Source organism: Aotus nancymaae, unplaced genomic scaffold, assembly GCF_030222135.1.
Source record: "Aotus nancymaae isolate 86718 unplaced genomic scaffold, 86718_ANA_hifiasm-v0.15.2.pri h1tg000011l, whole genome shotgun sequence".
Classification (NCBI taxonomy): domain Eukaryota; kingdom Metazoa; phylum Chordata; class Mammalia; order Primates; family Aotidae; genus Aotus; species Aotus nancymaae.
Window position 1 is genome coordinate 47,790,097 of NW_026988422.1, and position 14,687 is coordinate 47,804,783.

The 14,687-nt window shown below is 37.7% G+C and overlaps 1 protein-coding gene across 1 annotated transcript in view; it reads left to right on the forward strand.

The window, feature by feature from the left end:
- The window catches only part of SYNE2 (spectrin repeat containing nuclear envelope protein 2), a 330,936-nt gene that overhangs the window by 109,077 nt on the left and 207,172 nt on the right, over positions 1–14,687 (forward strand). Inside the window, exons 32-38 of the mRNA XM_064374927.1 lie at positions 2,116–2,266; positions 8,522–8,680; positions 9,467–9,628; positions 11,963–12,064; positions 13,302–13,502; positions 13,850–14,021; positions 14,552–14,664. Of these exons, the coding sequence (XP_064230997.1) occupies positions 2,116–2,266; positions 8,522–8,680; positions 9,467–9,628; positions 11,963–12,064; positions 13,302–13,502; positions 13,850–14,021; positions 14,552–14,664 (1,060 nt within the window). The remainder of the gene's footprint in view (positions 1–2,115; positions 2,267–8,521; positions 8,681–9,466; positions 9,629–11,962; positions 12,065–13,301; positions 13,503–13,849; positions 14,022–14,551; positions 14,665–14,687) is intronic.

Sequence of the window (14,687 nt, forward strand, 5' to 3'; positions counted from 1 at the left end):
CTCAGGAAGCTGAGGCAGGAAGACCGCTGGAGCCTGAGAGATTGAGGTTTCAGTGAACTGAGATAGCACCACTGTACTTCAAAGCGAAACTCTGTCTCAAAAGAAAAAAAAACCCTAAAATCAAGCTGTGTTCCTGCTGGAGGCTCTAGCAAGATTCATTTCCTTGCCTTTTCCATGTTCTAGAGGCCTGCTACACTCCTTGGCCTGTGTGCCCCTCCTCCATCTTTAAAGCCAGCAATATAGGGCCTTCAGATCTCTCCCTGCCCTCTGTTCTGTCATCATGTCTCCTTTGACACCTCTCCCTGCCTCCCTCTCACAAGGACCCTTATGATTACACCAGGCCCACATGGGCAATCCTGGATAATCTCTGTATTTCGAGATCGTTAGTTTAATCACCTCTGCAAAGTCCCTTTTGCCTTGTAAGGTAACCTGTAAGGTAACATTCACAAGATCCAGGGATTAGGCCAAGGACATGTTTTAGGAATTGGGAGCATTATTTTATCACACATACTTGAATGGGAGATGTTGCCTGTCAATAACTGCTCTGTTTCCTGGAGAGTCGGGGCTGATGGCTAAAATTTTTGCAACTCTGAAGTCCATTACCTATCAATCCCAGTTGTCAACTCTTTTTTTTTTTTTTAATATGTGATATTATTTATTAATTTGCCAGACTGCTTTGGAGAGATTCAGTGTTTTTTAAATATGATTGCTTGTGTGTCCTCTTGTCCATTCCATGGAATATCCTCTGTCCATACTTTGTCCCTCTTACTATCTACAAGAGGGTGGAGAGTGGTGGGAGGGCTGGTCCATGGAGGCTGAACCGCCGAGGCCAAGGGTTCCAGTAGGGTTAGTCAGTGAGGGGTATTATAGGGAGAGTAGAGGGCAAGAAGAGAGGCCGGGGTGGTCTCACCATCCCACTTTGCTTTCATATGTGGTCTGCCACCACCTGACGGCACCCTCCTGTGTGGCTTGGGGCATCTCCCCAGCTTTAGGGGCTGGGTGGCGTGACCTATTTGTGGGAGTTAATCCCTGTGTGTCTCGGCCTCCCTGAGAGCTTCCCCTGACTCTCTTCTCAGAGGTCTGTTCAGCACCCTCTCTTCGGAATTCCATTTGCATACACCTGTTTCCTACCAGAACCTGAGTGTACAGGAGTCAAGATGAAGCCTGAATGTGGTATTTGATCTAATCTACACTCTGATTTTACTGAAGAAAGAATTGAGATTCGAAGAGGCTGAAGTAACTTATCCAGAGTTTCAGACTAAGCAGTGCCCAGCTGTACTTGAAACCAGGTGTCCTAACTGCCACATTGTCCCACTACCTTATTTTTTAAAAAAGACTAAATCCAGAATGAATAGAATAGATACATAAAAGGCTGGGCGCAGTGACTCACACCTATAATCCTAGCACTTTGGGAGGCCAAGGCAGGCGGATCACCTGAGGTCAAGAGTTACAAGACCAGCTTGGCCAACATGATGAAACCCTGTCTCTACTAAAAATACAAAAATTAGTCAGGCGTGGTGGCACATGCCTGTAATCCCAACTATTTGGAGGTTGACACAGGAGAATCGCTTGAATCTGGGAGGCAGAGGTTGCAGTAAGCTGAGACCGCACCACTGCACTGCAGCCTAGGTGACAGAGTGAGATTCTTGTCTAAAAAAAAAAAAAAAAAAAAAGGAATAGATATATAAACAACCTGTGACTTGCTGAATTAATGTAATAATCTGCCAGAGTTATGCTAAGGAGCCCTGTTTTTCAAGGTGTCTTCTGGTGAATGATGAAATTGAGATGCTAATTCCTTAGGATAATGAATCCTGTGTTTGTTTCTAGACCTTACATCTGGTAACTTTCTAATGTTTACCTAGCAACAGTACTAATCCAGCGATTATGCTATCTCTTTGCCAGATATATTGATGTGCCATCATTCTTAGGTTAAATTGGTTAAAAAAAATTAAGAAACACATCAAGAGGAAAAGTTCTTTACAACTTATTCATCATTTATGTAGGATACTTGCAAAGAGTATTTGCAAAAATCCCATTTATATGGGATACTAGCAAAAAAAAGAATGGTTTTGCTATTTTTGGACATTTAGCTATTGTGTATTTTTCTATTCATAGTCTTGAACAATGTGGAAGAGTTTTGGAGCTCTTAAAACAATACCAGAATTTTAAAGGCATCTTGACAACTTTGATTCAAAAAGAAGAGAGTGTCATCTCCCTGCAGGCTTCGTACATGGGAAAGGAGAACCTGAAGAAAAGGATAGCAGAGGTGAGTCCAGGTTCCATAAGAAAAAGCTGTACAGTGACCTCACTGACAGGCCTGGTAGGAAAGAGATACTACAGATTGAGTCTGTTTTGAAACTTTGTTTAAAAGAAGTTACTAGTGACTCTCTTTTACCAGGTATCTGAAAATTTATTGATCACCAGGGTTGGAAAAAAGAAACAGTCCCCAAGTTGATGGTGGGTCACTTCTGATTGGGTTTTAATGATGGGACTGTTTTTGCTGGAGCCTACTTCTGTGAGATTGTAACAGCCTTTGCACTGACTTTCTGTTTACAAGGAACCTGACCCTTCATTGCAGGCCTGACAGAAGGAGGATGGTGGGAAAATCCCTGCTGTTGTTAGTGGAGTAAGGAAAAATTACGCTTTTATTTGTTTTCTGTGAAGATATGCAAGCTTATTACCATGTTGCTCCATCTGTATTCATATTCTAAGAAGAGTAATATTTTTGGACACTAGGTGTCATTATTTTCTATGGTTTTATGTGGTTATCAACCCGAGTGGCAGAAGAATTGAATGGTTAGAAAAGAATATACTACACTATATGACTCTACACCAGACAGTTACTTTTTCTACTTATTTATTTATTTCTTTAGCGATTCTCCTGCCTCAGCCTCTCGAGTAGCTGGGATTACAGGTGCGTACCACCATGCCCAGCTAATTTTAGTAGAGACAGGGTTTCACCATGTTGGCCAGGTTGGCCTCAAACTCCTGACCTCAGGTGATCTGCTCTCCTTGTCTTCCCAAAATGCTGGGATTACAGGCCTGAGTCACCACGCCTAGCCTTTTTCTATTGATTTTATAAGTACTAAGCTAAAGTGCCGTCAAGGTGTCAAAACTATGTGAAAGGTAGTTTGCTTGATACACTTGGAGGTTGGGAAGCAATTTTATTAAACTTTCCAGTAGCTAAGAGCAGCATCAGTGAAAGCTTAAATAGGACAGTGGTTAGTCCTTATTTAGAACTATTAACCCTGAAGCTCAAGTGACACCAAGAGTGTCAGGAATGGCCCTTGTCTGGGACCCACTTTCTCAGACTTAGTTTCTTAGAGCTGACCAGTTGGAAGGAGCCCTATTTAGATACCAGCTGTACAATATGCGACTATGTAGCTGGTTTTTGTTGGACTTAATCAAAGCTGTCAAGACCATGAGCAAATAGTCAGAATTGCTTAGAATGTAACCTGTCTGGTTCCCTCCAGTGGAGGCAGCTTTTGGGTTTGGCTGGTCTTGGGATCTAGGAGGGTCCTGTCTTCATTCAGTAGATTTAAGGAGCTCTGGTTTCCTAGATTCTTGGAGAATCCAGCATGTTCAGCCTTACCAGATCCTCTTAGGCTCATGTTCCAGTTTGCATAGTTGCCCTTCTGCCGTGTCCCTGATAGCAGTCTCCTACCTTGTGCTCTTGTTTTAGGATCAAGGTCTCTGCCTTATTCAACAGACCCTGAGACCCTGCCTTGTATGCTGACCAGATATCTAGTCCTACTTGACTTGCAGCTTTTCTTTTCTTTTTTTTTTTTTTTGAGATGGAATCTCACACTGTTGCCAGGGCTGGAGAGCAATGGCGTGATCTTGACTCACTGCAACCTTTGCCTCCTGGACTCGTGACATTCTCCTGCCTCAGCCTCCTGAGTAGCTGGAATTACAGTTGCACACTGTCACAGCCAGCTAATTTTTTGTATTTTTGGTAGAGGCGGGGTTTCATTATGTTGGCCAGACTGGTCTTGAACTCCTCGTCATTCGCCTGCCTCGGCCTCCCAAAGTGCTGGGATTATAGGCGTGAGTCATCCCGCCCGGCCGCAGCTTTTCCTGTTCCTGCAAATCCTCCTCAATTCTGGTGCCCTACCTTAGCCCTGTTAAGTGGGATCCTCTGACCAGTGGAAAGGATTCCTTTTGATCTGGTGAGGTTGCATCTGTAAAGTATCATCAGACGTACCTAGGTCTTGATGAGTGTTGGTTATGATGCCCCATGCTGCGCGTGGCCTGTCTGCTGCTCTTCCCACTACCCCATAACTGTATAACCTTATAACTATAAACTGTAGTTTCTAGATAAGTTATTTTTCTGACTAATAAACTTCTTGTCACCTCCAGGGAGCTGACTCTCCTGGGTGAGTCTCCCTAATTGGAATCTAGGCCCAGGTCTTGGCCTTTCTGCCATCATTAGCTCCTCGGTGGCTATCGCAACAGGACCTCATCTCTGTCCTCAGCTGTATTTGGCAGCCCCAAGTCCAGAGCCTCCCTGGAAAGTAAATCTCTTTGGGTATGGAGGGAAGCCATCCAACCAGGTGAAGGAGGGCCTGACAGTCTACATGTGTTTCTCTTAAAAAATGTCATCCAGTCTTCCTGTTTGTGGTTGACCTTAATGAGAAGTCATTAAGTCATTTCTAGCCTTTTGAGATTCTATGACACAAATGGCCTTGCTTCTTACTGGCTTCTCTGCACCCTCCCCACTATCCCATCTCCTTCTAGACTAAGGTTTCAGCTTTAGTTTGTTGAATCAGTTACCATTCATTCTTCAGCTTTTCAGCTTCCCAACTTCTCATCTTCCACCTGAGAGTATTCTTATCCTCTGTTCTCTTTGTGCTTGTTGGTTTGTTCCGTTTTCAATTCTTTTCTGTTATTAAAGTAGCATGTGGGGAGAAAACAGACAAACATGGATGTTTAATCCACCATGTTAAACTTGTTATTTCAGTGTTTCGCTCACTGCATAAAACTGCCTGTCCTGAAGACATATTTGAAGTGTGTATATAGCAGAATAAAAATTAACTCTTCTTTGTCTGTACTCCTTACTCAACTGCAAAAGGTATTTTTAAAATTAATAAAATAATTATAACTACCTTTAAGAAACAACAGGCCTGGCTTTCCTTATTTTATTAAAATGAAAATTCTGCATCTAGTACATGGGTACTTTATACGTTTGCTGAAATAATCTATTATTTTGTGTAAAAGATATAGAAGTTTTAATACACTAATGTTTAATTCTTTTGTCAGGTTTTTAAAAAAACTGAAAAACCAAATTTTAGTACTGATTATTAACATAACCTTGAGTTAATTTTGTGATGACATAGGTACTGTCTTCACACAGTCCATTTCTGTAGCATGGATTTTTATGCTGCTTTGCAGCAGTGCCTGAAATATGATACCACTGAGAACTTTTGTCCTTCAAAACCGTAGTAACCTGGATGTTTATCTAGGATATGGTGACAAATTTCTACTCTCTTTAGTGAAAGACAGAAGTGCAAAAGTTAGACTAGAAGGCTGGAATGTCAGGAGACTACTGAAGTTTGGAAATGTCAAAGTGGGCCTAGTTCCCTTTATTCTACTCCTTCCATTCATTGTACAACAAAACTCTTATCTGGCAATGCTAAAAGTACACCCTCTTCCCTTTCTTCTCTCATCACCCTGTGGAAACTTGTGCTAGTTTAACAAGAAAGTTCTTTGCAGGCAAAAATATTTAGCTTGTTCAATTAAATGAAATATATCAATTAAAGATGTATGTGTGTGTGTGTATATATATATATATATATAAAATTTAATTGAACCAACGTTTTTGCTTACAAATGTTTTTCCTCATTTAATTTTTTTTTTTTTTTTTGGGTATATTTAGGGAGTACAAGTGCAAATTTCTTACATGCGTATATTGTGTAATGGTGGAGTCTGGGGTTTTAGTGTACCTGTCACCCAAATAGTGAGCATTGTACCCAATATGTAAATTTTCAGCCTTCACCCCACCCCTATTGGCCCACCTTTTATAGTCCCCAGTCAATGCCTAATAGTCCACTCTGTATGTTCATGTGCCCCCCATTGTTTAGCTCCCACTTATAAGTGAGAACATTCAGTGTTTGACTTTCTGAGTTATTTCACTTAGGATAATGGCCTCTAGTTCCATCTGTGTGGACAAACATTTATTGTGCCCCAGTGCAGAGTTCTGAACCAGGAGAAAGAAGACCTGGGTTTGGATCTCAGCTCTGCCAATGTATCAGTCAGCATCCAGTTAGAAGACAAACCTCCTTGGTATTGAGTTTTCATTTTAAAGATTTTATTTATTATTAATTTTTAAATTAGCCTTTATTTTGAGATAATGGTAGACTCACATGCAGAAATAATACAAAGAGATCCCATGTATGCTATATTGAGTTTCCCCAAAGGTAAAATCTTGTAAAACTATAAAGTATCACAATCAGGATATTGACATCAATACAGTCAAGATAAAGAACATTTTCATCACCACAAGGATTCCTCTTACTGTCATTTTCTAGCCCCATTCACTTCCCTCCTCTTCCCACTCCTTCTAATCCCTGACACCCACTAATATAGTCTTCATTTCTATAATCTTATTTAAAAAATGTTATATGAATGAAATCACAGAATACGTAACTCTTTGGGATTGGCTCTTTTCCTTCAGCATTATTCTGTGGAGATTCATTCAGGTTCTTCCATATTGATAGTTTGTTCCTTTTTCTTGCTGAGCAGTATTCCATGGTATGAATGTATCACAGTTTAACTATTCACCCACTGAAGGACCTCCGTGTTCTTTTCAGTTTCGGACTATTATGAATAAAGCTGTTGTAAACATTTGTGAAGGAGTCTTTGGTGAATATAAGTTTTTATTTCTCAGGGATGTGTCCAGGAGTGTGGTTGCTGGGTCATATGTGAATTGGATGTTTATTTTTTAAGGAAACTGTCAAAATGTTTTTCAGAGTGGTTGTAACATTTTACATCTGTGCTTTTCTGCATTAACTGACATGATTATATAATTTATTTCCATTAGCTTATTAAAATGGGTTACACTGATTGATTTTTAGATGTTAAACTAGCCTTGCCTTCCTGGAATAAACCTTATTTAGTCAAGGTGTACAATTCCTTTTTTTAATATATGTTACTGAATTATATTTGCTAATGTTTTGTTAAGGATTTTTGTGTATATTTCCTTGAGAGATATTGTAGTTTCTTTTTTTGTAGTGTAAAACTGGCTTTCATAAAACTAGTTGGGAGTGTTCCCTTCTCTTCAGTTTTCCAGGAGAGATTGTATATAATTGGTAATATATCTCTTTTAGATGATTGATCAAATTCTGTAGTGAAACCATCTGGACCTGTAAATTTCTTTTGGGGGAGTTTCTATATTATTCATTCAATTTCTTTAATATTAATAGGGCAGTTCATATTATGTATTTAATATTGGATGAGTTGTGGTTGTCAGTGTTTTTCAAAGTATCTATCCATCTCCTCTTAAGTTTTCAAATTTGTGTATGTAGAGTTATTTGTAGCATTCCCTTATTTGCTTGATGTCTGTAGTGATATCCCTACTTTATTCCTAGTATTGGTATTGCTTTCTTTTCTCTTTGCTTTTGTCAGTCTTTCTAGATTATAGAAGTTTATCAATTTTACTGATCTTTTGAAAGAACTAGCTCTTTATTTCATTGATTTTTTTTCTAAGGTTCTTGTCTTTTCAACTTAATTGATTTCTGTTTTAATTTTTATTATTTCCTTCCTTTTACTTGCTTTGGGTTTATTTTGTTCTTAGATTCTTGAAGTGGTCACTTAGATTATTGATTTCAGACTTTTCCTCATTTTTAATGTATGCATTTAGTGCTATAAATTTCCCTCTTAGCAATACTTTAACTGTATTACACAAGTTTTCATGTTTTATTTTCATTCTGTTTGACGTACTAAAAAATTTCCTTGAGACTTCTCTTTGACCCATATTTAGAAGTATGTTGCTTGGTTTCCCGGTGATTGGAGATTTTCCTTTTGATAAGATAGCATTTTGCCTTTTATGTTAGAAATGATAAAGTTAGACTCCAAGATGTGTTAGAGGTCTGTTTATTTTATTCAGGTAAGCACTTAGAGGTTCTCTGACACTTAAAAGATAATTCCTATTAGGCAGATGTAGGAACTCTCTCTTTTTTTTTTTTTTTAAATGCCATTTAATGGAGGTGCTTTTTTTGGCAGGTAGAATCTTATTTCACATGGGCAAGAAATATGGTTTTAGGCCACTATGAAAATTTCGTCATGTATAGTGGAAGGAAATTTGAATATAAGATTAACATTGAACCAATGGTTAGGATGCTAAAACTTTTCATTGAGAAAGTGGGATAATAAAAACCTGCTTTAAAGAAGAACAATGTAAGAAGCTATTACATTGTTTTTGTTGGGTATTGCTTTTAAGCTCCATATCCAACAATAGAATTGTGATTCTTAGCTGTTTGTCTATGTCAGTACATAAAAAATAACTTTTATATTTTTTTTACAGATTGAAATTGTCAAAGAAGAATTTAATGAGCATTTAGAAGTTGTAGACAAGATAAACCAGATCTGCAAAAATCTACAATTTCATCTAAATAAAATGAAGACTTTTGAAGAGCCCCCTTTTGAAAAAGAGGCTAATATTATTGTGGATAGATGGCTTGATGTATGTGATAATTTCATTGACTACAAATTTAATTTTGTTTCCAATTTTTTTGTGTATCTTTAGTATTTTTATTTAATTACAAGATTCAGAAATACCCATTGTAAAAATGCTCAAATTATATAAAACTTAGGAATTAATTTTACCCCCCGAGTCGGGCACTACTAACACATGGGTTCATCATCTACATATAAAAACACATACTCAGCTTTAAAATAAGTTAGTTAATATATTGCTGTTCATGCCGTATACTGATGTTTAACTGCATATTTAATATAATTTTGGTTGAGTAGTAATGATATTACTAGTTTTTATTAATTATAAACTAAGAACTCACGTGCATTATATTTTCTTCTGGGTTTTTAAAAGCACCCTTTAACAAAAAAAATTATGGTTTAGAAATTAGGAAGACTAGACCAGGTGCATTGGCTCATGCCTGTAATCCCAGCACTTTGGGAGGCCGCGGCAGGTGGATCACAAGGTCAGGAGACCGAGACCAGCCTGGCCAACATGGTGAAACCCTGTCTCTACTAAAAATAGAAAAATTAGCTAGATATGATGGTGCATGCCTGTAATCCCAGCCTCAGGAGGCTGAGGCAGGAGGATTGCTTGAACCTGGGAAGTGAAGGTTGCAGTGAGCCGAATTCGCACGACTGCACTCCAGCCTGGGCAACAGAGTGAGACTCTGTCTCAAAAACAAACAAACAAACAAAACCATGTTTGGCTGAAATAGTGGTTTTCAGACTTTTCACTGTTACGTATTTTGTTTCTCTTTTTAAATTATGGTAGATAAATGAGAAGACAGAAGACTATTATGAAAGTCTTGGTCGAGCTCTAGCTTTATGGGACAAACTTTTTAACTTAAAAAATGTCATTGATGAGTGGACAGAAAACGCCCTTCAAAAAATGGAATTACATCAATTGACTGAAGAGGACAGAGAAAGGCTGAAGGTAAATTTAACATATAAAATATATGCTTTTCTTGGTACACAATTGACTTTTTTTTTTCTCTTTTATTTCTTATTATCTGCTAAGGCTCTGTCATCTGCACAGTTGACATTTTAGTATTGAGTTTGTTTTCATTGAACAGGGTGGAAAAATCACAAAGAAATCTTTCTATTTCTTTTATAATTCCTGAGAGGTTCTTGAACTCTATCATCTCCTTGCTGACATCTAGGGAGATGCTAACAGGTACTATTCAACTGGGGTTCACAGACACCCAAAGGGTAAGAAGACTTTGGATGGGAAAAAACTGCATCTTTGTTATCATAACTAAAAGGCAGAACTTGTTTCAGTTATGAATATAGTCAACAAGTATATTAGGATGATCATATGTTACTTTGTTATCAAGAAAATCACAGGTATTTTTGGCTCATTATTCAGTTGTTGTATCTGTTACCCTTACCACTACTTTGAAAGTGTGGGATTTAGTAGGTTTATTGCTAGTTCTTGTTATATAATAGGGAAACATGTACTACTGTTATGTATCACAAATTGTTTTTAATATTTTGATAATTATCATTTCATTGTTTTTCTTTGTAATCCTGCCTTATTTATTTTATGCTTTGTTTAAAAAATATTGTTACACAAAGGGCCTATAGGCTTCACCAGATTGCCAAAGCGATTGGTAGTATGAAAAAGATGTAGCTGGTTTCCGATAAAAACTTTATTTATAAAAACAAGCTATCAGCCCTCCGGCTATAGTTTGTTAATCTCTGATCTAGACCATTGATTATGGACAGCCTTCTTCAGTGTTTGAATTAAACAATGCCTTGTAAGGATTAGAAAGAATACATGGCTGAGTATCACCATTGTTATAGAGCTTCAAGAAAAGCTGCTTTTTAAAACGACAGTCTCAGGTTGTGGCATTTGGAAAGAATCGAAGTTACTTCTCTTTCAACTCTAGGGAGAATTCTTTCTAATTGCTTGTTTGTTTATATATTATTTGTTTGGATCATATAAATTTGTTGTTGGCTGGGCACGGTGACTCATGCCTGTAATCCCAGCACTTTGGGAGGCCGAAGCAGGTGGATCACTTGAGGTCAGAAGTTTGAGACCAATCTGGCCAACATGGAGAAACCCTGTCTCTACTAAAAATACAAAAATATTAGCTGGGTGTGGTGGAGTGTGCCTGTAATCCCAGCTACTTAGGCTGAGGCAGGAGAATCGCTTGAACCTGAGAGGAAGAGGTTACAGTGAGCAGAGATCACACCACTGTACTCCAGAGTGGACGACAGAGGGAGACTGTCTCAAAAAAAAAAAAATTTTTTTTTTGCTGTCTTGCTAGGTCAGAAAACAGCCAACTGTTGCTGGTTATATATGGTTCAATGTAACATAAAAATTCATGCTAATGCCTCAAATCTTACTTTGTCTCCAATTCTCACTATTTTATTCACTTGTTAATTCATGTGTTTAGTTTTACACATTTGGAAAAAGTTTTTTAAGTGTTTGGAGATTACAAGTTTCCTAGATATATTATAATGGGTATTAAGTAAAACTGTGATTTTCTAAGTATAAATGAATCATTTCTAAGAGTCCTTTAAATTTATCTTGGATTGTAGGTTGTTTAAAATCTGAAATTAAGGATTGTAAACTGACAGCTGTGGGCCAAAATCTGCTAAAGTTGCCTGTGTGCGTGTGTGTGTGCACATGTGCAGATGCACATACATGGGGTATGCAATTTACAAATATATTTATGAAATTTCTTTTTTTTTTCCTTTGAGATGGAGTTTTGCTCTTGTTGCCTGGCTGGAATGCAGTGGTTCGATCTTGGCTCACTGCAACCTCCACCTCCCAGGTTCAAGCCATTCTCCAGCTGAGCTTCCTGAGTAGCTGGGATTATAGGCATGTGCCACCATGCCTGGCTAATTTTGTATTTTTAATAGAGATGGGGTTTCTCCATGTTGGTCAGGCTGGTCTCCAACTCCTGACCTCAGGTGATCCGCCCACCTTGGCCTCCCAAAGTGCTGGAATTACAGGTGTGAGCCACTGCGCCCGGCCAACAAATATATTTATGAAATGTAATGCCTTAAGGCAGACTATGCAGTCACCTGTGGTGCAGGCCTAACCTTTCTCTTGTCTTATACCTAGAAAGACAGTTGGTTATAGCACTTGCCTGCCCCTGAAGGCACTTGGTTTTGTAACTTCTAGGACTCTGACAAAACACAAATCATTATGGGAAATTCAAGGGCTCTCAGTTTCTATATATAAACAGTAGTAATTATGGGTACCAGAAAATAAGGTATGAAATAAAAAGACACTATCCTTTAAAATTACATATTTTAGGAAGAATTACAAGTCCATCAACAAAAAGCTTCAGAATTTTCTCAAAGAGTGGCTGAAATACAATTTTTGCTCCAAAGCAGTGAAATACCTCTTGAATTGCAGGTAAGAATTTTTATTTAGAAGTTTCAGTTATTGAGGCCTCAGTGAGCTATAATCATATCACTGCTCTCCAGTCTGGGCAACAGAGCAAGACCCTGTCTCTAAAACAAACAAACAAAAAGGCCCAATTAAGGATTATAGTAGGGGTGTCCAGTCTTTTGGCTTCCCTGGGCTGTATTGGAAGAAGAAGAATTGTCTTGGACCACTAACACTAATGATAGCTGATACGCTTAAAAAGAAAGTCGCAAAAAAAATATCATAATGTTTTAAGGAAATTTGTGAATTTGTGTTGGGCCATGGATTGGACAAGTTTGCCCTGTAGCCTCTAAAATAACATTTATAAACCATTTTAAACGTTAAAGCCTAAAATAAAATTAGGATCATTTATTCAATTCCTATATTAAGTCCAACCAAATTTTTAATAGTTGGTATAAATACATGTATTCCTTATTTAGCATGAATGATACTATATTTTTATATTCCTTTATTCTCCCCTCACCTATTTCACAGGCTTCAGCTATGGAGGGCAGATGTTGCCTGAGCTTCCGTGTAAAGTAATGATGCTTTCCTATGTGTGCGTAGGAGCGAAAGAGAATTTCGCTCAAGTCATCCTATGTTTATTATTTGCTAGATGGAGACAGAGAGAGGTTGCCTCAAGTGTGATTTTCGGTTATGTGAAGAGACTTGTTTTTGTTTTCCTTAGGTCTAGCTACATAGTGGTTGAATATGAGCGCTGGAGTTGAGACCTTCTGGGTGAGGTTCTCGCTGTACTACCTACCAGCTTTATGAGTTTGGACAAGTTACTTAATATTCTTAAGCCTGTGTTTTCTACACAAAGTGCTTACCACAGTGCTGATTATATCATAAATACTCAATAAAAAGCTGGCTAATTTTTTTCTGTATGTTTGAATCTCATCTATATGTTTTTCTTTATATTTTATCTCATGAGCCCCATGAGATAGCATCTTAGTTGGTATGCTAGATTAAACTTGTGTTGGGAGAAAGGATCAAGTTTGTCTCTTAGAAAGAAGTCAGGATATCCATTTCAGTTTTTTTTTTTATGTTACGCTTTATCTTTAAAGGCAAAATTTTATCAGTGATATAGAAAAATGTAGAACAATGAGAAGAATGAATTTCACATTGAAATGAAGTAATCTCAACCCATTCTCTAGCAATGCAGTTGTCTTAAATCTAGTTAAATAACGACCGTTACACTACTTCATGTGTTTCCTGATTTCAGGTCATGGAGTCTTCTATTTTGAGCAAGATAGAACATGTGCAAAAGTGTTTAACAGGAGAATCCAACAACTATGCACTCAGTGGCAGCACTGCTGAGCTAAGGGAGGATCTCGACCAAGCCAAGACTCAGATCGGGATGACTGAGTCCCTCTTAAAAGCCCTGTCTCCTTCTGACAGCTTGGAGATCTTCACTAAACTAGAGGTGCTACCCAACTGCTTGTCTTCTGTGGTTCAGATTTATTTTCACACTATTTTGCAGTCGTCTTAAGCTCTTAGAGTTAATAAAAATAGAAAAGAAATGAAAGTCCAAGAAGAAAACTCAGAAAACCTGTTTTTGTATATTTAGCATTTTTACCTTTGAATTGTCTTGCTGATAATTATTTGATATTAACTTGGTATTGTATCACACATTTACTAGCAAAGAGAAAGTGAATCCATTCAACAAAGAGAGTCATTGAGATTTTTACGAAACAATTGAGATCTAATATGCTTTGTGTAAATTGAGCCTGTTTTTAAGACTTAATGGTTGTTGTTTGTTTACATATTTAGGAGATACAACAGCAAATTCTGCAGCAGAAACACAGTATGATATTACTTGAGAATCAAATAGGTTGTCTGACTCCTGAACTCTCTGAATTGAAAAAGCAATACGAAAGCGTCAGTGATTTATTTAATACCAAAAAAAGTGTTCTGCAAGATCACTTTTCTAAGTTATTGAATGGTGAGTGCAATGTTTCTCTTATTTTCTTTCTGGAACTCTTGAAGTAAGAACATAGTACTGTGAACACAAAGGCTAATCTAAAGCCTGACTTAGAGATGGTTTGCACAGACTACATTTAAAGAAATAATAATCAGACAAATCGTTTGGGAGAAAACACTGATTTATGCTTGACATAAATAACATCTAGTTCTTGCAAGCTCCAAATCTTTCTTTCTTTCTTGAAGTTAAGTCGCCAAGGTCCTAGTGTTTGACCTGCTCACTGTGGTTGGTGAGTCTGGGGAAACACTGTGTACGGGCTGCCCGGGCAGTGTCTCTGAGAGTCCTGTATGCTTGAAAAAGACGTTTACTATAGAAAATACACTATAATTACTGTCTAGGATTTATTAGCCCTGAACATTGGATTTTAGAGTTTATTACCACTTTCACAATGATATGTATCTATGGCATGGGAAACAAGTTTCAAAAGCTCTCGCTTTAACAAAATGCATGAAGTCTTCCTTGAATGAATAGAGCTTCTTTCCCCCCTGCAGATCAATGCAAGAATTTTAATGACTGGTTCAGCAACATTAAAATGAACCTTAAGGAGTGTTTTGAATCATCAGAAACAAAAAGGAGTGTGGAACAAAAGCTACAAAAACTTTCTGTAAGAGATATGTGCATTTTTAA